The sequence below is a fragment of the Theropithecus gelada genome, chromosome 3, assembly GCF_003255815.1.
Source record: "Theropithecus gelada isolate Dixy chromosome 3, Tgel_1.0, whole genome shotgun sequence".
NCBI classification, from domain to species: Eukaryota; Metazoa; Chordata; class Mammalia; order Primates; family Cercopithecidae; genus Theropithecus; species Theropithecus gelada.
This window is the reverse complement of record NC_037670.1, coordinates 86647390-86671460: the sequence shown is the minus strand read 5'-3', so window position 1 is coordinate 86671460 and position 24071 is coordinate 86647390. Positions and strand designations below refer to the sequence as shown.

The following is a 24071-nucleotide window of genomic DNA, read 5'->3' as shown; positions in this document are numbered from 1 at the left end:
CTCAAAGCTGCACAAGAACTACCTTAAACTTCAATTTCTCCAAGAAAAACAGATTCAACACTATACACACAGGAAATAAGCCTATGTTGAATATCCAACATTACACCATGTTTCAGTAAACTCTTCTTCCATCAGTTCATTTCAGTCTATTGTGTAATTACCTAATTCTCCCCTATTTGTGTGATATTCCCTTGACCTTGCTGGATAGGAGTTGGTATTTTGAGGTTATGCATATCAACCTGATGTATTTCAAAGTTCAACGTCTTTGTACATCCAAACATTTTTAAAACTTCAAAATTTTCCTGAAGTTGGGATATTTGTACAAGTCTGTGATGAATTCAGCTATTTAAAACAGAAGTTACCCACTGTTAGTGTGACTTACCTGTTAGATCTCAAATTATCAAAACCAAAACAAATCATAGAAACAAATCAATTAACTTGGCCCTTATTTTTTGGTTTTCTTAATTCAGATAAATGTCCAAATAAACACATAAAAAGAAAAAAACACTGATATTCATTTACTCTGTGTGAAACACAATAAAACTAATTGACATGTGACAATCTAGTACATATTTTAAGCCTCAGTGCTTTTGCAAAGCCAGTTAATCTAGACCACTCTGGCCGGTTCACCTTTAAAATCCATGATTTTCAAAATGCCACCAGTATTGCTGAACATACAAGGTAAAGCCAGAAACTTTAGTAGGAGTACTCAAACGCTGAATATACAGTGCATAATGAACAGCATTTTATTGGGGACAGTCAATAATGTCCACAATGCTCTTCTCATTTATCTGTTAATATTAAAAGAAAATATGCATAGCCCCAAACTGCTTTAAAAAATTTAGGGGATGGTGATCTTTTAGACAACCGAATGTTTATAGAACAAGATTCACACATTTTATGTGTAAACATTACACCAAGTATTTGGATACAAAAAATATTTATTTTATAAACTTTATATATTTAAAATAGAATTGTAATCTGTCTACTCACAAAACCTAATTTAAAACATGATACATTTATCTCTCTAGCCAATTTGATGTTAGTTTTACAAACAATACTCATTTTTTAATTGTTTTATATCAAGAACCTGAACTAAATGTTTGTTTTATCAGAAAACATTTCCCTTTTATTTTAAAGAGTGCTTTTTAAATGAAGGCACCAACAAGAACTACTTTCAGATGGTACAGAATTTCTTATTTCTTGAAGACTCTGTGGTTGACCACTTCTTCATTAGTTACCTGCAGCAAGACACCTTCCTGCCAAAGGAAAAAAAAAGTATCTGAAGAAGTTTATCATGTTTGTCCAAAAGAACCTAAACAACTTCAGTGGTGGTCTTAGGATCAAAGAAGACTCACTGGTGCATATAGTAGAGTAAGCCCTGAGTATCACATTCCTGTAAAGGCAATAAAGCCGGGCAATCAAACTGATGGTATCTAAGGAATGAATTTCAACAGCCAAACTACAACTTTCTCTTCAGGGTTAAGACACTGAACTAAAATAACCACATTTAACCCACCTATTTGGTACTGGATACATACAGGCTTCATAATGTAGACAGACACTTCACTCAAGTATGAACTACTATCTGAAAATAGATTCAACCATTTTTGCCCTACCTTCAGTCTCTTCCTGATAAGCATGTACAGTTACAACCATAAATACAACAAATGTCTTTAATAAAAACCCCTAGTTCATTCAAAATGTTTGATCCAAGAAATGTGAATACACAAGGGTGTAACGATGGGAAATCTCATGATTTATTGAACTTGCAGCCTAACTTTTACCTACCATTTTACTACCAACACCACTGAAGGAACCAAGAAAAGCTTTATTAATGATCACTTGGCTTGCCTCAGCTGTTGAAATGAAGCACTTTACAGTCTTTGTGGCAGCAGAATATACTTGTCCATGGTTCATATCAATGCTAAAATTCCAGCAGGGAAGAAAATGATATGTTAAGCACCCAAATCTTCACACGGAGGGGGAGGGGGTAGGAAAAGGAGGAAAAAAAGGGAAAAACAACCAAAATAATTTAAGTAAATGACAGATTGGAAAACAGGGTTTATAAAAATTATTCTCTTGAGTTTATAAATTGTTAAACTCAATTTATAGCTATGTTAAACTACGTAAGAACCACTATACTGAAAGACCATTTAAGAGTATTAGTTTATCTTTTAGGGAGGAAAATTAAGAAAGGAAAAGTAAATAAGATCTTACCTAAAGAAGTTTAACTGAAGCTTAGAACTATTTTGCTCTACACCCTCAGCTTTCGTTGGCATCCTTAAAAACTACTGTAGTTAAAGTTTTGTAGAAACAGCACAGTTTTTTAAGACTGGCTGAACTTAGTAGCCGTCAAGAGTTCTCTTGTACTAGACCTGTGTCCCTGAAGAGTACCTCGCTGGGGTTATTTCCTTTCCTTGCATTGAAGAAGCAGCATCTAAAAGATCTAAAAAGGTGTTTCTCCTTGCAGAGATATCCCTTAAGTTATCTACATAATTTAATCCTGATGAATTGCAGACAACACACTTATATCTGACCAGCATTTATCTTATACAAATATAACAACAGCTTTGCAACGGACCTTAATTATACTACCCACTCCTTAACTTATTTAAAATAAAAAGTCTATAATTACACAATTTCCTTTAGAATTATTTTATTAAATCATAAATGTACAACAGCTTCTTAACTCTACACACGCACTTAAATTTTTTAAAGGAAAAACGTTATGTCTTATTACACCATGATCCTGGCTAATAGCTTTTCAAAACTTTGAGAAAAATCTTAAAAAAGGTTTCACATGTCACCTGAAACTTACAAATTTAACATTATCAAAGAAGGAATGCTTCTACACTCTTACAAAGACCACTAGAAAGAAACAACAATTAAAAAGCTAAGAAACTGTCTCAAAGGCATTTTTTTTTTTTTTTACAATCCTTCCTCCACAGTAAGGTAATGTTATTAAATAATCCAATCCATTCACAAAATGGCTCTCTGCATCTGCTCTGGTGTCTTCTGCCATATCACTGCATATTTATGCATGACTGAGATAAGAGTTTCCTTAACATTGTTATTTCGATAACCTGAAGCTGTTCTGTTACCTCTGGGCTCTCATCCTCTCCTATTTATACAGTGAAGCCTGTTTCAACAGAAGTAAAGAGTAAAAAAAAAATAGGTTATGAAATTATCCATCTAACCAGATTTTAAGGAAAGATAACATGATCCTAAAAAGCTTTTACTCCTGCAGCTATGTCTCCCAAGATAATAATAATTGTAAAACTCAAAAGCTACTTACCCATGGCAAATAGGAAGAAGCTCAGTATCGGCTCCTCCCACCATAACCCCCACTTCCTCCACTGCCTCCTGGACCATAGTTTCCTATAATTGTTGGAACAGCAAGAGAAAACAAACTTACTTTGATTTCCCATGATCACTATAACACTACAGCTGATTCTATTTTCTATCCATCCAGTCTTTAATAAAAACAAGCAAATCCTAACCCTTTGCAGCCAGTTAGCAGAATTACTTGGGAGATAAATTACTCAGGTTCATAGACATTTTTATTTCGTGGCTGATGCTATGCTATTCTTTAAAGGGTCCTCTCATCCTCATTTGGACTAAGGGATTTTTTTAAAGTACACCAAGAACAAGACACAGAAAATGTTTACTCCTGCTAAAAACCTCAAGAATAAGCTAAGCAATGGTTTGAATCATGGTTTAATAATTTAACTTCAAAGACCCTCATTCCAATTTACACTACTTGCAATGTGGGTTACAATTTTACTTAGCTGTTTACCAGCCCCCACCAGAAATTAAACTACTGAACTTCCCCACCTCCAACACCCCTAATCCCAATTTGATGTTGTAACTGCTTGCTGAGTACTTCTGTGGAGATTTATGCAAAATTTCTTTATTTTCACTAAGACCGTATATCCCACAACCCAAACTACTTAGTATGTTATTTTCCCTTTAAGTCACAAAAGGCTAATCCTTTAATCACAAAAATCTGAAAAATCTCAATTGTATAAATTACCTCCACCATATGGTCCCCCCATGTTCCTGCTACCACCAAAGTTTCCACTCTTCATTGGACCATAATTAGAAGGTTGCTGGTTATAATTTCCAAAATCATTGTAATTTCCACTTCCATAATTTCCTATAAAAAAATTGGAATACTAGTATAATGGACCTCAGAACAATACATTAAACCAAAAGAACATTAAACCAGAAAAACATTAAACCAAAGATACATGCTAAGGATTTAGGACAAAGCTCCCACAAAAACAAAAGCAAACACTTTATCTAGTGACAAACATTGAAATAAAAGATCAAGTGTTACAAAGCCATTAATTCCAAATTCCCACATAAAGGTTGCAGGTGAATTTATTACCTCCTCCATAGTTGTCATAACCACCTCCGTAGCCCCCACCCTGGTTGCCATATCCAGGTCCTCCACCACCATATCCTCCTCTTCCTCCTCCATAACCGGGGCTACCTCCAAAATTGCCACCTATTATAAAATAAGCCTTTAAGTAATCACTTAATATTTTCCATGCCATTTTGAACTGTCTCCTCACATCCATTTCCAAGTTTGCATGTGAAACAGTCAATGAAATTCCTCTAAAACAGCTTCAAGGACTGAATACCTACCCTTGGTAAACATGTGGTGGCTAGAGTGCCTACCCAGCCAAATGGATAACACCATGTGTACCCACTTAAATACCTGTAACGCTACAGCTTTCCCTCAAAACTAAAAATCTTAAGTTATCTTGAAATACTACATGTACATAGTGGGTAAGGTTGTGAGGCTAGACTAGCAGTGTGGGTTAGGGAGAAAGTAAAAGAGCACTTCCCCTACTGGCCCAAAAGAAAGTTTCTATTATGTCTCCCTACGAATTACATCTTTTAAAACAATGTTCTCGGTCAGGAACGGTGGCTCCCGCCTGTAAACTTTGGGAGGCTAAGGTGGGTGGATAACAAGGTCAAGAGATAAGACCATCTGGCTAACACGGTGAAACCCCATCTCCACTAAAAACACAAAAAATTAGCCAGGTGTAGTGGCAGGCGCCTGTAGTCCTAACTACTCGGGAGGCTGAGTCAGGAGAATAGAGTGAACCAGGGAGGCAAAGGTTGCAGTGAGCTGTTATTGCGCCACTGCACTCCAGCCTGGGCGACAGAGAGAGACTCTCTGAAACAAAACAAAACAATGTTGTTGGCCAGGCCCAGCAGCTCACATCTGTAATCCCAGCAGTACGGGAAGTTGAGGCGGGTGGATTGCTTGAGCCCAGGAATTCAAGACCAGTCAGGGCGACATAGCAAAACCTCTACACCTCTACAAAAAAACACAAAATTAGCTGGTTAACAGTGGTGCACCCTGTAGCTCCAGCTACCCAGGAGGCTAAGGTGGGAGGATGGCTTGAGGCTAAGGGTGCAGTGAGCTAAGATCACACCACTGCACTCCAGTCTGAGCAACAAAGCCAGACCCCATCTCAAAGGAAAAAAAAATAGGCGTAACACTCTACACAGTATGTTCTTTACTGTAAACAGAAGTAGGGACAAATGAAACACTTTCACATAATGCAAAACCTAAACAAAACAAAACAAAAAATCCGGGCACAGTGGCTCACGCCTGTAATCCCAGCACTTTTGGGAGGCCAAGGTGGGCGGATCACGAGGTCAGGAGTTTAAGACCAGCCTGACCAACATGGGGAAACCCTGTCTCTACTAAATACCAAAATTAGGTGGGCGTGGTGGTGCACACGGGTAATCCCAGCTACTTAGCAGGCTGAGGCAGGAGAATCACTTGGACCGGGAAGGCAGAGGTTGTAGTGAGCAGACACACGCCACTACACTCCAGCCTGGGCAACAGAGCAAGGCTGTCTCAAAAAAACAAAAGCCACCTTATAAAAAGGAAAAAAAGAAAAAAAAAGGCTTCTGTTGTGGGCTGAGTCTCAAATTACTTGTAGTTAAATACAAGAACTCAGCTTTCTCTAAAATTTTAAATGGTAGAACTTAAGTCACACCTAATGAGTGGCAACACCAGAAATCAAGTCTATTACCAGCTCATAGTTTTAAATGTCCCTTCCTTATCACAAAATCTGTCTTGTGTACCACCCTTTCCTGTACACCAATAAAACTGATATATTTATTATATCACATTTCAGGTTCAATGGTAGTTCACAACCTTATCTGTAGCCAGGAGCACAGTGAACACTTTGGAAAATTTCCTTAGGTTACTTTTTGAAAGTTATCCTGGGATGCTTACCATCTAGTTAAGGGTTTAGACTTATTTTACATTTTTCTCCTACGTATTCTCCCCCCTTAGATTTTACTCAGTTAAATCCAGTCTTCTGCACTTTTCCAGAAAGCACAGTACAAAAACATATCTAGATCCAATTATTTTGCTTAAGATGGAATACTGTGATGATTATCTTTAAATTTTCATTTTAAATAGCACTGTATTCCTTAGGCTGTAACAACTAAGACGTCAAATTACTTATAAAAGAAATAACTGGACCACTATCACCTAAGCCCTTTATAAGGAGCAATATAAAATGTTTAAAAACTGAAAATATAAATGAACTAAATATACAATATGGTTAAGTGTTAGTCACATAAACAAACCAAAATATAGAGGAAACTGACCTCCAGGCCCTCCTCCATACCCATTATAGCCATCCCCAAATCCACGTCCACTGCCATATCCATCTGTTAGGGGGCAAAAAAGATTACATTTACTATAAGCTGTTCACCATTATTACTAATACTCATTTTTTCAGTTCTCTTAATACCTCGGCACAATAATTAAGAACCTCAGAAAAGCACACGCTAGTGCTACTAGTTTATTCACAAAACATGAAAGCATATAGTTAAATCTCATTACCACCTAAATTTTGAACTCTTAACTGAACAAGTCTCAATTTTAGAGATTCCATTTCATTTATACATAAGAATGACACTTCATGGGGCCAAAGCTTTTCTGATGACACTTTATTTTACATTATCAATCCAGATAAATATAACTGTTATTAACACAACCCTATTAAACTTCTTGTCTGGCCAAGTCACAGGAACTTGCCAGGATACTATCTATTTGAAGTCTTAGGGAAAGGTTTTGATTTAGGTTGATTTCCTGATTCTACTAATGAAAACCTAATCATATTTAAAATAAAAGCACACTCATCCTTTAAACACATAGAATTTGAACTTACCAGATCCTCCTCTGAAGTTACTTCCTGGTCCTGGTCCGAAATTTCCACCGCCACCACGCGAATCCCCGAAGCCGAAGTTGCCTACAATAAATGCCCCAGTTAGAAGCAAGCCCTTATGTGAATAAAAATAAAGAAGAAACAGAATTGAAATTACCTCCTCTTCCACTCCTAGAACTCTGAACTTCTTGCATTTCTTGTCTAGACAAAGCCTTTCTTACTTCTGCATTATGACCATTGATGGTATGGTATTTCTGCACTGCAATGAAAAATTCAAACTCCTTTTAAATTAAATCAACAACATTAAACAACTTTAAAAGTTTACCTTTCAATAAAATCAGATGTTAACATACACAAAATTGAATACATGGTAAAAACAGTACATTTGTGGTTAGACACTTACATACGATTTTATCCACAGGATCATGGTCATCAAAAGTAACAAAGCCAAAGCCTCTTTTCTTTCCAGACTGTCTATCAGTAATTATCTCAATGGTATCAATTTTTCCATATTCCTCAAAGTAATCTCTAAGGTGATGTTCCTCAGTATCTTCTTTAATTCCGCCAACAAACAGCTTCTTCACAGTTACATGAGCCCCTGGTTTTCCAGATTCCTAAAATATTGGTGGGGTAAAAGTCATCCCGACAGAAAAAAACACAAGCATGATTCAAAGTAGCCAACCTTTGTACCATACTTGGCTTGTATCCACCTTAAAACTACCAGATCTACAACAACAGCTTTTAGGGACCTAGCTTTTGAAAAATAAGTTAGCTTCAGAAAATGGTCCAGAAACCCAACAGAGCTTTAATAAAATCTTGAGTTAAAACTAAATTCAGAAATACTTTCCGATGTTCAGCAAGGCAGCATTCTTTATGTTAATTGCACAAGACAGTCATGGTTTACTTACCTCTCTTGCTACAGCACGTTTTGGCTCAACTACTCTCCCATCAATTGAATGAGGTCTTGCAGCCATGGCAGCATCAACCTCAGCCATGGATGAGAAAGTTACAAAACCAAATCCTCTTGATCTTTTGCTTGCAGGATCCCTCATTACCTTTCAAACCAAAGAGGAAACTTTAGCATTTAATCTCATTATAACTTATAAGTAAACAGTCATTATAATAGAATTTTTTACTATGCTGACATAGTTACTTCCTCCATGATTCACTTAAACAGCTACGATACTAACATACAGTAACAATTCAGTAACTTACGTACCACACAGTCTGTAAGCTTTCCCCATTGTTCGTAATAGTTCCTCAAACTTTCTTCTGTGGTTTCAAAGCTTAAGCCACCAATAAAGAGCTTACGGAACTGTTCCTTTTCTCTCTGCAAAGGAAAATACCATTTCAATTTTTATTTACATTTTCCTCTTTGTATGCAGGAAATTAAATTCTTAAATATGAGGTGACCTGCTGGCAGAGTACCTTTTTCCTCTCCAAAGGAACAGTTTCTAAAGTTTTCTGGGGGGGAAAAAAAAAACTTACATCAAATTTAAACCATATGTTAAACTGCATATTAGTTGTGTTACACCAAAAAAATTGCCTCAGCTGATCTACACAAGTTTCAAAGTCATTAATGCTTGATCTAAATTTACTCAACATTAAATTATCTTAAACAAATGTATTATTACTTAATTTAAAAAATTTCTAAGGAGAAATGAACAAATGTAGACCGTGGTTATCAAAAGATTACTAAATCTTTACCAAAAATTTCAACCCTATAACCTAAAAACGCAGATTTCTATTTATAAACATCAGAAAATAACTTTTGGTTCGATGGTTATGACCCAAAGTTTTTATTTCACGATTCAGTAACATTTTCCCTTAACTGCCCCCTCTGGTGGTGATTCTAAGTATATTAGCCAAAAAAAAACTTTTTAAAATACTGTTTCTCCCTATGACTCTGTGACAAAAATATTTAAAATCATGATATGCATTAGCAATAACCTTAAAAATTACTTAAAACCAAGACAAATTTATTTTTATGACCAGCAGCACTCAAAGCTTAAAAGTTTTAACAGGTTTTTGGTGGACATTGTCTATAGAGGATATGACAATACAGAATATGAATTACTCAGCTTAACCTTATGTACAATAAAATACATTCACCTGGCATAATCTCTAAGCTAACTATTACTGAAAGCTGAAGCTTACTGAACTTGATTGGCCATGTGGCAAGCGACACGGCACGAAACAATTTTCTAACTCAATAGGAAAAACCTCAGAGTTGAAATCTTTAATACCTGCAAAACAAGCAAATATGTCGTATCATACAGCCCTGTATTTTGGGCAGTTAAGAATGTTAAGTAAACCTGTCTTAAAAAGTAACTACGTTAAAAAAAAAAAAAAAATTAAACGAGAGGAAGTGATATCCAGGACCAACTACTACGAATGCATAATGCACACTAAAAAGTCACACGTAATTTTGAATGAAGAATTATTTTTTGTTCCTAGCAAGAATTGCTGCTCTCAGCCCAGTTCTACAGAGCTCTCTCCCTCCATTCACATGCTCCCAACTGCTAAAAAAAATAGTGGTAAATGCCAGTTCGGATTTTTTCCTGTAATTGTTTTCAGGACTGGTAAAAATTTAAAAAAAAAAAAAATATATTAACCGAAATGATCAAACTACTTCCTATGAGACACAACGCAGTCTTGAAATGGTTACTTGCCAAAATAGATATTTTCATTTTCTCAATTAGTTTTTTCTTAATTGTCGTCAGCACATAGATGTCTCTAAACTGAAATTACCGATAATGTACATTTATAACAAGTCTTACAGATCACTAACAAAAAGCAAAAACTCATTACTTACCTCACAATTTTTCCAAACTTACCCGATGTCCACTATCGATTTTAAACAATGTTATTTTATAAACGTGCTTAGGGTCAAAGAAAATAACCAGGTAGACCCCCTTCGCTTGAGACCTTATGCTTATCAATGTAATGTTCAACCAAGATTGCAAACATAAATGAGAAAAGTAACAAAGTTCAAATACAGAGCGGCCCAGGCCCAAAACAATTTTGCACAAAAATACACACGCATTACAGGAAAGAGCCTCTGAAGCCATGTTTTAACCGAAGTACAACTAAGGATAAAATCGTTATTTCGCTTTCCTCGTAATTTCTAACTAATCATCTATCATGGTCCATGGAACTGTCCCGTAAGGATTAAACTTCTCAGTAAAAACATTACTTAAAACACGAGTCGGCTCTACAACTTAAGCCGAATCCTTAAGAACAGTAAAGGCTTCTGACGCGAATATCCCTCCCCCGCCCAGAAAACCATCCTCGTCCCTGCCCCTCGTGGCCGATGGCTTCCAAAGTGTTTATTTTTGCTGCTGTTCATCTGCCGTTTTAGTGACTGCAGACCCAAATATATCCGTTACTCAAATAAATTTAAAAAACAGGAAAACTACAAAACGGTTTCTTTGTCCTATAGCTCGCATTAAACCCGGCCCGACGCCCTGGGTGGTGGTATCTTCTCTGAAACCGGGCCAGCAAACCCGGAGCACCCCCCCCCGCCCGCTCTTCGGTGTGGCTTCCGAACGCAATGGCGCCATTTCATCGAGGGGAAGGCTGAGCGCCTTTAATGAGGTGCGCAGGACTCTAAAGATCCAAGCTCACAAAACACTCCAAATCCACCTCGAAACGATATGAAAAGAGCCCGAGAAGAAAGAAAAATAGTTAACCACTTCTATGCCTTGAGAGAGAAAGCACACTAAAAGAATAAGAGAGTTAAAAGAAAAACGCTGAGAGGAAGGCGAGCCATGAAAATGGCGGCCGCCAAATCCGGTTCCCGGGAGAGAGGGGGAGGGGAAGCTCCGCAGCCTCGCTCACGGGGACCCGCTGCCCGCCGAAACACTCGCCGCGGAGACGCCGTGGCCCCCGAAGCACCGTGCTTTAAAAAGGGAATAAGAATTCCCGCCTCCGCGCCCCACTTTCACTCCAGCGGGGCAGCGTCCGCCATGTGAAAGCTCCCCATCCCCCACCCCCAGTGAAGGGAAATGGCGCCGGGAGGCTGAGGGTGGGGAAGCTTGTTTGTACGCTCAGGCCTCCGGTCAAGACCCCGTTCATAAACCTCAAGCCCCACTGCTACTGAAGCGGTCCGATTTCCTGCCGCTCTCCCACGGAGGCGGCTGGCCGACTTCCACAAGGGGGCCAACGGCCTCGCCATGCCCTTTCCAATAACTCATTGATTTCAAACCCGTTACCTCCATCGCGGACTCAGTCGCTTCAGCCCGATTTCCCGCAGCCGAGCGAGATGAGAGAGATCTCCGCGGACGAACACGAACCGGACTCGTCCTGGCGCTGTAGTGAGAACTGCCGCTGCTCGAGAAACAACACCGCTAGGAGTACCTCCGCACGGGACCCGGCGCTGCTGCTACTGCCGCTAGAGCCGCTGCCGCCGCTTTTCTAGAACCTTCCCCCCCACTAACGCGTCTTCCTCTACGTCAGGCCGTTGCGTAAACGCCCTAACCGCCGCCAATGGCGGGAAGGCTCTACGCCCCTCCTTACGCCAAATGCGTACTCCTCCCCCTCCTGTGGCCAGCGACAGTGCCCGACGTTACTTCCGTAAATGCGCTCAGTGAATTGCGGAAGGCTCGAGTCCCGCGAGTTACTACCTCTCGGAATAGGGTCCCGCCCCCCGCCTTGGCGCAAGGCAGGTGAGAAACGGTCGCGCAGTTTGAAATTAACGCCGACGGGAGGAGCTTAATCCGGAGCCCAGAGATCCAGTCCTCTCAACCTGGGAGGTGGTCCCTGCAGCTACGCCTTTGATAACCCCCGCCAGAAAAATCGTAGTATAATATGAGCCTTCCCTTTTCGTTTTCCGTGTCCCAACTCGGCGGATTGACTCGGCCCCTTCCGGAAATACCCGAATCAACTTCTAGTCAAATTATCGTTCACGCCACACTGACCTAACGCTGACCCGCGTCTATGCAGCTGACCCCTGGGGTACAGGAGGGGTCTCTGCTGAAAGTGGTCCCAAAGGGATACTAGTTTTTAAGCTCCCAACTCTCCCCAAGCGTTTGGAGGATTCCGCACCCTCGCACCGCAGGGGCGAGGAAGTGGGCGGAGTCCGGTTTTGGCGCCAGCGCTGAGGCTGCAAAGCAGAAAAGCCACCGCTGAGGAGACTCCGGTCACCGTCCTCGCCCCTCCTCCCCACTCCCTCCCCTGGGGGACCACCAGGCGCCACGCTGCGAGCGGTAAGTGCCGCGGTCTTCGCAGCCGCCCTCCCCCTAGGGCCCCAATTCCCAGCGGGTGCGGCGTGCGGCCCCTCCCCCCCGCCGGGCGCGCGCCCGCTGCCCCGCCCTTCGTGGCCGCCCGGCGTGGGCGGTGCCACCCCTCCCCCCCCGGCGGCCCCGCGCACAGCTCCCGGCTCCCTCCCCCCTCGGATGTGGCTCGAGCTGTAGGCGCGCAAGGCCGGAGACGCTGCAGACCCGCGACCCGGAGCAGCTCAGAGGCGGTGAAGTCGGTGGTTTTCCTTCTCTCTAGCCCTCGCTCGGTGGTGGTGCATCAGATGCTGCACGCGCCCCGGGGGCCCGGTTCTCCGCTCCCCTCCCTTCCTTGCCGGACACCGCGCCGGGAGCTGCGGGAAGGAGTGGAGAGGGTCGGGCGGTGGCCTCGCGGCTGACCTGGCTCGGGGCCGGCGCCGGCAGTTAGTGGGGGGACTGTTCGGTCCTCGAGGGGGTAGGGAGCTGTGGCGACAGTCGCCCTATTTCGAGACAAAGCGCATTTTCCCTCCCCTCCCCCACCAGCGTTCCGGCGGAGGCGCCCCCTCCCCCAGCCGCCACGCGGGGCTGGGTCGAGACTTGGGCCTCCGGGAGGGCGGCGCGTGGTCCCGCGTCCGCGAGGCCTGGCGGCGCGCGGCCGACTGTCCCGAGGTTGCGGCGGCCGTCCCGTTAACGTGGCCGCCGCGGGGGGTAGGCGCGTGCCGTGTGGCGCAGTGCCCTTGAGCCCCCGCGCCGCGGCCTTTGTTTCTCCCTGCGGATGCGCTGACCACGAGGCCCGCGCTCCCGGGTGGGGGCGGGCAGCTGCGCTTAGGCCTCGGGACGCAGAGCTCCGGCGGAGAGGGTCGGAGGGGGAGTGGGTGTGTGAAAAGGTGATTGCGTCTTCAAAGTGTCACGAAACGGGGTTGAAGCATCGTTAAGTTTTTTCCTTTAGTTAGTTAACTGCTGATTGGAAAAAGAGAGGGTTTCTGAGCAGAAACAAACTTAGGATTGCAGAACAGAGAAGATTCACAGTGGTTTACAGTTGTGAGTTGTTTGGGTAATCGTGCATGGTTTTAAACCGAAAGGATTGTCCTTTAAAAATGGAACATGGACTTTATTACAAATGGGACTTAGATTAGAAAAGATATTTGTCCCCTATGTTAAGCCATGTGAAGCTGCCTTAGGTACCAAGATCCTCAGTAAAGTCTTTCTAGACTCACATGTTTAGAACACGTACTTAGGTGCATCATAAGCAATGTAGGTAGGAGCGCAAATCTACTCTGGATTTGTATCAACGTTTGAAATGTGCGCTCCCTACTTGGGGGTTGGAATCCAAACAGAACTTGTATTTAGTTACCTTTTTTGTGTCGTGCAAACTTCTTTTAACTGTCATGCATTTTTCTAGTAATAGTTCTTCAAGTCTGCAATAAAAAATGGCCTCCAATAAAACTACATTGGTAAGTTAATGAAAAGCTAAAGTATGTAAGGATTTAACCCAAGGTTTTTTCCCTCAAAGTATAACTTTGCATCTTTGTGGTTGAGAAATTTACATCGACATATTTCCCAGCTCTCCCAGTATAATTATAGGGGAAAATTAGGAGCAAAACGAATTCATTACATGGAGATACTTGCTGACTTGACTTAATAGCGTCTTAACTAGTTTAATCTTTGAAGGACAGTGCAATGTGGATTTTGCTGAGGATTTTTATCTTCAGATAGAAATACCCACGTTTTTACAACGTGGAAAAATATTACATAAAATAATAAAGCCCTTGTTGGTTGGCATAATTTTCCTTAAATCCCCAGAATTCTGGAGAAGTATTTTCATTAAAGCCAAATTTAAAGAACCAGGTACCTTGTGCTCCTAGGTTGGAGCAAGTTAGTGAATCTTTCAAATTGCTTTGGTCACTTTATCTTGTTTTAACTTACTCTGAAATATAGAAGAATCTTAAATATAATTCATTGCGGTGTTTTGTTTTTTTTAAAAAAAAAATGATCCAAATAGCAAATACGATCCAGAAGGGAGAAAAGGCTAGATTTTTTGTATCTTATTCAGCCATGTCATGTTACAAGTTTTTTAAAACCCTGGAATATTCACATAAAAATCATGAAATTCAAAGTTACAGTTTTCACAATATTTAACTCTGAACATATTGCATTAATCTTAAGCGCGTAAAGGTGAATGTTAATGTCTCCTAGGTAAAGTAAAGCATTTGTTTTTGGTCTGTATATGTTCTCTCTGGGTTTCACACTAGAAAGGGCACGTTGGTGATTTTTAATTTGTGCCATCATTAGATTCTATGTTAAGTCAGATACCCTGGAAAACAGAATTTGTTTTTGCATGCAATTGATACTCTTTGGGGTCTGTTATTTATTGGTATTTAAATAGTTTATTTTGTGAGGGATCACAGGTTGGCCACTTTAAAACTTTTTTTAACTTTTCATTTTAAAAATTCATTAGTGTTGTGAGATATATGTGCTGTTAATTTCACTTAAATAATGGGAAATTTATTTTGACTCAAATCCACATTTGGAAAAAAGTGCTGGGTTAAGCCAAACATATACTACAAAAGAAAATGGTGAGCATTTGAAACTAGCTTATGAATGCCATAGTAGTAAATACTGTATGGTATTTTGTCTGCCCCCTTTTTTTTTTCTTTTTTTTAACCTTAGTGTGTATCCTTTTCATTTTCTATATTTATTTTTTACTTCTTTATTTTGTTAGCCTTCTCCCTTTGTGGCAGTAGCTGTTTTTTCATGTAGTATAGGTATCTAATACACTTCTGTCTCTTCCAGTTTGTTTTTGCTTCTCCCACTATTATTTCTACCTTCTTGTACTGTACAGTGACAGAAATCTGTTTGGGCCCAGTACTCAAGTATCTTGACTAATGAGAATCATAAGACCTGACTTGGAAATGGTATCCGAAAAAGTCAGGTGTTTGCTGCATTTTTTTGTATTCCAGGGGATTTTGTGTGTGTGTGTGTGTTACCTATATGCTTGCTTGCATAGCTTGAAATGTCATTTTGCAGTCTTGAGGCCTTTCTTACATGTGTGTCTGCGCACTTCATATGCCTGCATAGCTTGAAATGTCCTTTTGTAGCCTTGAGGTGTTGCTGTTAACTTTTTTCTGCTTGCTGCTTTACTTGTGGGATGGCTTTAGTGACTGGGCAATTAAGGTTTATCTTTTTTTAATAGTATTTGGGTTTTTTGGTTTTGTGGGGGGGTTTTTTTGAGACAGTTTTTCTCTTGTCCAGGCTAGAGTGCAATGGCGTGATCTTGGCTCACCGCAACTTCGGCCTCCCGGGTTCAAGCGATTCTCCTGCCTCAGCCTCCCAAGTAGCTGGGATTACAGGCATGCATCACCACGCCTGGCTACTTTTTTATTTTTAGTAGAGACAGCGTTTCTCCATGTTGGTCAGGCTGGTCTCAAACTCCTGACATCAGGTGATCTGCCCACCTCAGCCTCCCAAAGTGCTGGGATTACAGGCATGAGCCACCACACCCGGCAGTAGCATTTGTTTTAAGATGAAATGTTAAGGCGGATTCCCTCTCTGCCCCATAGGATCTTCTGATTAACCATTTTGGGGTTTTTCCCCCCATTTTTAATCTCATAAAAATTTTCCCCATTTTTAATCCTCTCATAGCAAATCTTGAGCTATTGGAGAGAGCTGATTGAGGTTGGTCTCCTGCTTCTCTTAAATAGTGTCATACAAAAAAATGCCTGTTTAAAGTGAAGTTGGCTACCAATATAGACTTTGTCTTGAGAAACCAGGAAGGAAGGATTTTTTTCACCTTAGAGAATTAAAATCTCCCCTTCTGTCCTCTTGAAGTGACAGCTTTATAGGTTCTAAGTGGTAGGAAATATTATCTACAGAGATGGAAAAATAATCTTGTCCTTTAATTTAACCTCCTAGTGGTCTCCATAGTTGACCTTGCAGTTGGTATCAGGATTGTGAACCACGTGTTCATTCTGCACTTACCTTTTATCTGTATTATTGAAGCTTTTGACGTTAGTATTTGAATTGAGAAGGAGGCTCTTAGGTCTGTCGTTGACCTGTCAGTACTATTTTCTTCTCTGTATCACCCTGTAAGTACTTCCTGCATAGTTGCTGTGTTGTTAAAATGAGTGAAAACTCTAGTAAACTTGGTCTTTTAAGACTACAGGGCCGGGCGCAGTGGCTTACGCCTGTAATCCCAGCACTTTGGGAGGCAGAATCACTTGAAAGGAGTTTGAGACCAGCCTGGTCAACATGGTGAAACCCCGTTTCTAATAAAAATACAAAAAAAATTAGCCCGGCATGGTGGCATGCGCCTGTAATCCCAGCTACTTGGGAGGCTGAGGCTTGAGAATTGCTTGAACCTAGGGAGGCAGAGGTTGCAGTGAGCCGAGATCACGCCATTGCACTCCAGCCTGGGCAACAGAGTGAGAGACCCTGTCTCAAAAAAAAAAAAGACTGGAAAAAAAGTAATTTTTCCAGATAGTGTTTTTGATTGTATTATTTTGGTGGTGGGTCATAAGTTTGAGCTAAATCAACAAAATAAAGCATTCTTTTATTTTATTGTCTGTTGACTTTTAATCTTTCCCTGTCTGCCCTGGGATGTGGAAGTAAAAAGTAAAAATTTATGTTGAATGTAATAATAATGTAAGCAATTGAGCCTTGAAAATGTGCCCAAAATTCAAGAAGAATATTTCTTAATTTCTCATTTGTTTTATTTTAGCAAAAAATGGGGAAAAAACAGAATGGAAAGAGTAAAAAAGTTGAAGAGGCAGAGCCTGAAGAATTTGTGGTGGAAAAAGTACTAGATCGACGTGTAGTGAATGGGAAAGTGGAATATTTCCTGAAGTGGAAGGGATTTACAGAGTAAGAAACTTTAGTGCATCTGTATTGTATGTTTGACTGCAGCTAAGTGGTTTTAGAATTTGTTTTTAACCTGACTCTTTTACCTGCTTTCCCATAGATGTCTTTAAATGTAAAGACACCTTGAATTTAGGTATCTTATTTGAAGTCTATTTAAAAAGAACCAAAACTTTATTGTACAGTTGAAGCTGAGCAGACTAGAGACTAGTTTATTACCCTGGGGAGTCAAATTTGTAAAATTATAGAGTGTAGTTTACTATATAATATATTTTAATGTGGTTAGATATTATACTGATTATAACAATCTGCAGTGTTTTTCCTCCACACAGAGGGTACTAAAAAACATTGAAGCTATATAGTATAGACTAGTGGGTCTCATACAGGATTACGTATGATCTAGGCTTTATACTAAGTTTATTGTGTCCTAATACCTAAGAAGTAGAGCCTGGGCTTGTTTTAAGCTCTCTGGTTCCTTGTGTTCTTTGATATGGATTCTTGATAATTTTCACAAAATGTGAATAACTTGAACATGCAGCAATTACATACTTTAACACTTGGTGTTTGTTGTGCTTATCTGCTTTGATTCTTCCCTGTTACACCACAAAGCTCCATAGGCAGTGACAATTAAAAATGGATAGGTGGAGATCAATTTCCTGAGCTTGCTGGAGATAGAGCATATGGTAGTCAAATGATTGGGCTTCACATATCTGTTACCTTGTGCTTTCCCTGCTCTTCACATTTAATTCATAGCAGTTTGGGAAATACGAGTTGAATGGGAGATTTACGTTTTCCTGTTTTATCCTCCAGTGTTTTTAGTTGAAATTAAGTATGTATCATAAGTCCATACTTTATTAAGCCCATGAAACATGAAAAATTATTTTTACCCAGCAAAACTTTAGGAAATGAATGGGCTCCTCCCTTTTTCTTCTCCCAAAACTTAAGGCCACTAGCAAAATTATACTGCATTTGGCCATGTGCAGTGTAATAAGTAATGTAAAAGACTTTCTTTTCTTTTTTTTTGAGACGGAGTCTCGCCCTGTTGCCCAGGCTGGAGTGCAGTGGCGTGATCTCAGCTCACTGCAACCTCTGCCTCCCGAGTTCAAGCAATTTTCCTGCCTCAGCCTCCTGAGTAGCTGGGACTACAGGCATTTGCCACTATGCTCAGCTAATTTTTGTATTTTAGCAGAGACACGGTTTCACCACGTTGGCCAGGCTGATCCCAAACTCCGGACCTCAAGGGATCCACCTGCTTTGACCTCCCAAAGTTCTGGGATTACAGGTGTGAGCCACCACACCCAGCCAAGAAGACTTTAATGAAAATAATACTACAGAGCAGAGACTTTTATTGTTCTCTACCCAGTAATTTGGATTTACTAATTTAGAGTCTCAAAGTAGAATGTAGGGCCTGGGTGCAGTGGCTCACACCTGCAATTCCAGCACTTTGAGGGTCCAAGGCTGGAGGATCACTTGAAATTTAAGACCAGCTTGGCCAACAAAATGAGACCCCTTCTCTATTAAAAAAAAAAAAAAAAAGTGTGTGTTTTAAGTTAGCTGGGCATGGTGTTGCATACCTGCAGTCCCAGCTACGTGGGCTAAGGCGGAGGATTGCCTGAGCCGGGAGTTGGAATCTTCAGTGAGCTATGATTCCACCACTGCACTCCCATCTGGGCAACAAAGCAAGACCCTGTCTTTGGCAGAGGCAGGCCGGGGGGTGGGGTAATGTAGGGAAGGAGGAAATTACTAGTATCTGCAGTACAGAGGATTTTTTATTCCCCCAGGTGTCTATTAAAATGGATCTGGATAATGGTGATGAATCGTGTCTAATTCAATCAAATTTTTTTTTTAAACTAAACACAGTGCTGACAATACTTGGGAACCTGAAGAAAATTTAGATTGTCCAGAGTTGATTGAAGCATTTCTTAACTCTCAGAAAGCTGGCAAAGAAAAAGATGGTACAAAAAGAAAATCTTTATCTGACAGTGAATCTGATGACAGCAAATCAAAGAAGAAAAGAGATGCTGTAAGTATAAAATATTGCCCACCAGCTTGTCCTTCTGTAAAACGTCGATGGCTTGATTTCTTTTTTTTCCCCCCATGAGATGGAGACTTGCTCTTGTCGCCCAGGCTGGAGTGCAGTGGCATGATCTTGGCTCACTGCAACACCACCTCCCAGGTTCAAGCCATTCTCCTGCCTGAGCCTCCCAAGTAGCTGGAATTACAGGCTCCCGCCTAATTTGGTATTTTTAATAGAGATAGGGTTTCACCATGTTGGCCAGGCTGGTCTTGAACTCCTGACCTCGTGATCCTCCCGCCTCATCCTCCCAAAGTGCTGGGATGACAGGTGTGAGCCACCACACCCAGCTTTTTTTTTTTTTTTTTTTTTTTGAGACAGAGTCTCCCTCTGTCGCCCAGGCAGGAGTGCAGTGGTACACTATCTCCGCTCACTGCAGCCTCCGCCTCCAGAGTAGCTGGGATTATAAGGGTGCGCCACCACACCTGGCTGATTTTTGTATGTTTAGTAGAGACGGGGTTTCATCATGTTGGCCAGACTGATCTCGAACTCTGACCTCAGGTGATCCACCCGCCTCAGCCTCCCAGAGTGATGGGATTACAGGCGTGAGGCACCCCACCAAGCCCAGCTTTGATGGCTTGCTTTTTTAAAACTCAGATACTTTTATAAAAGGCCTCTTAATCGTATTTTAAATATTTTAATATTTAGGACAATAAGGATGGGCATGGTTTAGCCTACATTGTGTTAAATGTGCAGTAAGTGCTTATGCCACTTAGGTTGTGCTAGTGCAATTTTTCTTAGTTTCATGGATTTGATCCCTGAGTAGACCCATTAATTACCTGTGATCCCAGGCTAGCAATCTTAGGTACAAACAATACTAAGATTGGATTATTGAAAGCCTTTGCACTATAGTAAAAACAAGGCAAATAGAACTTTCTGATTATAGTCCATTAATGGCATTGACCACCAAAAAGTACTTGCATGTCATCTTTGTATTGCCAAACAGTGCCTTGATTTTGAAGTCTATAATCTTTGATAATCGTTACACACTTTCTTGACATGAATTGAGACATTCAGTTGATTCACTCTACCTGTGTTTTGGTCCAGTCTTTGCTTTACTTATGTCTCTGTGGCTTCAGGCAAGTCAGGTAACTTCCTACTTACATCCTTGACTGTAAAACAGATTATACTTATGTTGCCCACTGTCCTAATGTGGCAATTTGGGGAAACATCTTGGTGCTGAATTAGGTTCTAGGCTTAGGCACTATAAATGAGATTTAAAACTTGATCATTTGAACTAGAAGCAAAGAAGTACAACCTTCATGATAACTCTGTATAAGGTCATAGGTATAATTGCTATTATAGATGAGGAAACAAGAGAATGACTACAAATTTGGTTTTGAAAGTAAATCACATGCTTAACAGAAGCACAGTTTTGGCCAGGCACGGTGGCTCGCGCCTATAATCCCAGCACGTTGGGAAACCAAAGCAGGAACATTGCTTGAGCCCAGGAGTTGGAGGCCAGTTTGGGCAACTTAGTGAGACCCCATCTCTAAAAAGAAAAAAAAAAATTAGCAAGACATAGTGGATGCCTCCTGTAGTCTCAGCTACTTGGAAGGCTGCGGCAGAAGGATTGCTTGAGCCTGGGAGTTGAAGGTGCAGTGAACTGTGATTATGCCAGTGCACGTCAGCTTAGGCAATGGAGCAAGACCTTGTCTCCAAAAATTATTAAATAATAAATCAAGCACAACTTTTAACAATACTTATTGAGCCCTTACCATGTGCCATACTGTGTGCCAAATCTTTTGCTTTTAATGTGCTGTGAAATACCTGTGCTGTAGATACTAAAATTCTGTTTTATGAAACCACAAAGAGGTTGATTAACTTGCCCAAAGCCACACAGTTCGTAAGTGGGGTAGGTCCATCATTCTCACCCTGGCAGTGTTACTCCAGAGCCTATGACATTGACATAAAGCTCTGACAGGAATAAAGGATTTATTGATATCATTCGTTCTCCAACTTTTTTTGGTCTTAAGGCCTGTTTACACTCTAAAAAAATTATTGAGGATCCCCAAAGAGCTTTTGTTTGTATGGGTTATAACTATCAATACTAACATAGTAGAAATTAAAACAAATTTCTAAAATGACTTTTCAAAAAAAGTTGAGTAGCGTTTTACATTTTTACAAATCTTCGACTTGGGTCTTAAGGCAATTTTACTTAAACACATTTGATTGCTGTGGCGTATTGTTTTGGTGGAGGTATATGAAGACAATCCAAAGTCACAAATAGGTGAAAAAAGGGGGCCTTACACAACCCTCTCCCAAAAAGAACTCTGGAATCCCCAATGAATCCGTAGACCACATTTTGAGAACCACTGGTTTATATTAAGTACTTTCTAATGCAGGGCGTCCAATCTTTTGGCGGCCCTGGGCCACGTTAGGAGAATTGTCTAGGGCTACACATAAAATAGACTTAACACCAACCACAACTGATGAGATAAAAAAAAAAAAAAAATCCCAAGAAAGTCTCAGTATAAGAAAGTTCACAAATTTGTGTTGGGCCACCTTCGGAGCCGTCCTGGGCCGCAGGTTAGACAAGTTTGTTCTAACATTTCCTATCATTTAGAATGATCACAGATCGTTGGTGTGAGTTTTAACATTTTTAATATTTCTCACTGTTTGTGTTTTGTTTATGCTTTTAAAATGCATTGGTAATTCAGACTAATTCCTGGAAGTAATCTGAAATATATTAACTTTTAAGACTTTATTATTACCAGAAATAAAGAGATTAGTTTTTCTGTATGCCCACACAACTCTGCCTTTGGTGTCACTGAATGCAGTAATTTTCTTGAGTTTTGATTCTGAATGTTTTTGGAAATTTTATGTGTTCTGCATATCAAACTCAGGTTGTTTTTCTACTTGTAAAGTTAATGGAAATCACATGTTTTTAATTACCAAATATGGGTTCTTGCTCTAGTCGTGTCTGTCTCGCTATTGGAACGTGTTTATTTAAAATAATGCCATGAAAACAATTTAATACTCTTGAGTTTGCTGTATGAAAAAAATGTCTTCTAAACAGGCTGACAAACCAAGAGGATTTGCCAGAGGTCTTGATCCTGAAAGAATAATTGGTGCCACAGACAGCAGTGGAGAATTGATGTTTCTTATGAAATGGTGAGTATGCAGGGACTGTTAGATTTGAAAGAAAGAATAGACTTTTTTTTTAATTTGTGAAATGGTTTTTATCATTAGGCAGGGAAAAATTATCTGCCGAGAGGATGATTCTGGTTTTACTAGTAGTGTTTTAAAGCAAGGGTCAGCACACTGTGGCCTGTTTTGAAAATGAAGTTTATTAGAACATAGCAACAAGTATATATATATAACCCTCCTGGAGCACTTAATATCTTTTGTTTGGATTATTATTTTTTTAAATGAATGGTTGTCAGTTGACAAACAACTTAGACTTGTAACTGAATTTTTCTTTTTCTTAAAACAGGAAAGATTCAGATGAGGCAGACTTGGTGCTGGCGAAAGAGGCAAATATGAAGTGTCCTCAAATTGTAATTGCTTTTTATGAAGAGAGACTAACTTGGCATTCTTGTCCAGAAGATGAAGCTCAATAATTGTTCACATTGTTTTTTTATATATATTTATATATATATATAAAATTTGGGTCTTGGATTTTGATTTACTAGTGTGACGAAATAACTACATCCTAATGAAAAGTTTGATATGTTTGTTTTGAAAGTAGCGTTGGAAGAGTTGTTGGGGGGTTTTTTGCATTCATAGCACTGGTTACTTTGAACAAATAAATAAAAGCTTTCTGTAGTTGCTTCCTTTATCAGAAAAGAACATTTGATACCATGGTATATTATTTCCTCTTCATTGAAGAACAGCTTTTCTAAATGTTGGGGGAAATGTCCATAGTCATTAATCAAAACTTGTGTTCTCATAAGCCTAAGGACCATTTTAGGTTTTTTACATGTTTTTGTGTGTGTGTGTATCCATAAAATGCATATGTAAATTTTTCTTTGTTTTTAAGCATTCACCCAAACAAAAAATCACAGGTAAACCCATGTTTCTGAGATGCCATTATTCTGACCAAAATAAGAGATAATCACTTCAAGTTAAATTGAAATTTTTCCTGAAGCCATACATTTCAAGTAGAATAAGTAATTCTAAATAGGACAATTTAAATTGGATAATTTTAAAGTATCTATAATTGCAGTGGTTTATTTGCAAAATTCCTAAAAGGAAAAATTTTATCACTGCCGTCACAGCAGGTTTCTTCATCCAGATAAGGACACTAGACAAATGCTAGTGTGTTTTAACTAGCTAAACAAAACTTAAGTTAAATGAAAATTTAAAATTTTCCCTAGTGAGCCATTCCTTAACAAAATGTTGAAATCCCTGTTGCTACATTGACTAAAAGGTAATGATGAATGGAATATGTAAGATTTGGCTCATATAAACCTAATCAGATGGTTAGAGATGTTGGCAGTTGAGGACCTGCTGCCATAAATGTGTGAACAGCCTTTTGTAATCCAACCTATTGACCTGCATGTTTTTTCTTTACCCCAACTGATTCCTTACATGTAGGCTCAATCTTCAGTTATTTGCTTTACTGGTTCAACAAAAGCCAGGAAGAACAACTTTGTAGTAATCAGAGTGTTATCCAACTGTATATTGTTTACTTTATTGTAAATACTGGTGAACAGTGGTTAATAAATAGTTTTATATTCCTTTATGCAATTATTAGACTTCTCTTTATTTGAT

The 24071-nt window shown here is 40.0% G+C and overlaps 2 protein-coding genes across 9 annotated transcripts; one reads left to right on the top strand and one right to left on the bottom strand.

Moving 5' to 3' along the window:
- Nucleotides 1-923: 923 nt before the first annotated feature.
- Nucleotides 924-12393, bottom strand: HNRNPA2B1 (heterogeneous nuclear ribonucleoprotein A2/B1). 6 transcript variants are annotated; one of them, XR_003118598.1, is made up of 13 exons: nucleotides 11426-12393; nucleotides 8640-8675; nucleotides 8431-8541; nucleotides 8120-8266; nucleotides 7615-7825; nucleotides 7369-7470; nucleotides 7215-7295; nucleotides 6649-6711; nucleotides 4394-4513; nucleotides 4037-4159; nucleotides 3299-3381; nucleotides 1792-3142; nucleotides 924-1259 (listed from the first exon to the last, which is right to left on the bottom strand). XR_003118598.1 is itself a non-coding variant. In XM_025379686.1 (12 exons), exons 1-11 carry the CDS (start codon nucleotides 11429-11431, stop codon nucleotides 3320-3322), a joined length of 1062 nt encoding a protein of 353 aa, XP_025235471.1. In that variant the 5' UTR covers nucleotides 11432-12393; the 3' UTR covers nucleotides 1107-3142; nucleotides 3299-3319. The 6 variants fall into 6 exon arrangements, 3 of the variants coding, with proteins under 3 accessions (XP_025235470.1, XP_025235471.1, XP_025235472.1); XR_003118599.1 differs by lacking the exon at nucleotides 8640-8675; XR_003118597.1 differs by lacking the exon at nucleotides 11426-12393 and having other exon boundaries at nucleotides 8640-8919.
- CBX3 (chromobox 3) lies at nucleotides 12049-24047 on the top strand. 3 transcript variants are annotated; one of them, XM_025379690.1, is made up of 6 exons: nucleotides 12049-12418; nucleotides 13830-13881; nucleotides 17145-17287; nucleotides 19142-19304; nucleotides 22375-22469; nucleotides 22792-24047. In XM_025379690.1, the coding sequence occupies exons 2-6, from the start codon at nucleotides 13858-13860 to the stop codon at nucleotides 22916-22918; spliced, it is 552 nt and encodes a 183-aa protein (XP_025235475.1). In that variant the 5' UTR covers nucleotides 12049-12418; nucleotides 13830-13857; the 3' UTR covers nucleotides 22919-24047. The 3 variants fall into 3 exon arrangements, with proteins under 3 accessions (XP_025235475.1, XP_025235474.1, XP_025235473.1); XM_025379689.1 differs by lacking the exon at nucleotides 12049-12418 and adding an exon at nucleotides 12476-13468; XM_025379688.1 differs by lacking the exon at nucleotides 12049-12418 and adding an exon at nucleotides 12529-12683.
- Nucleotides 24048-24071: the final 24 nt, after the last annotated feature.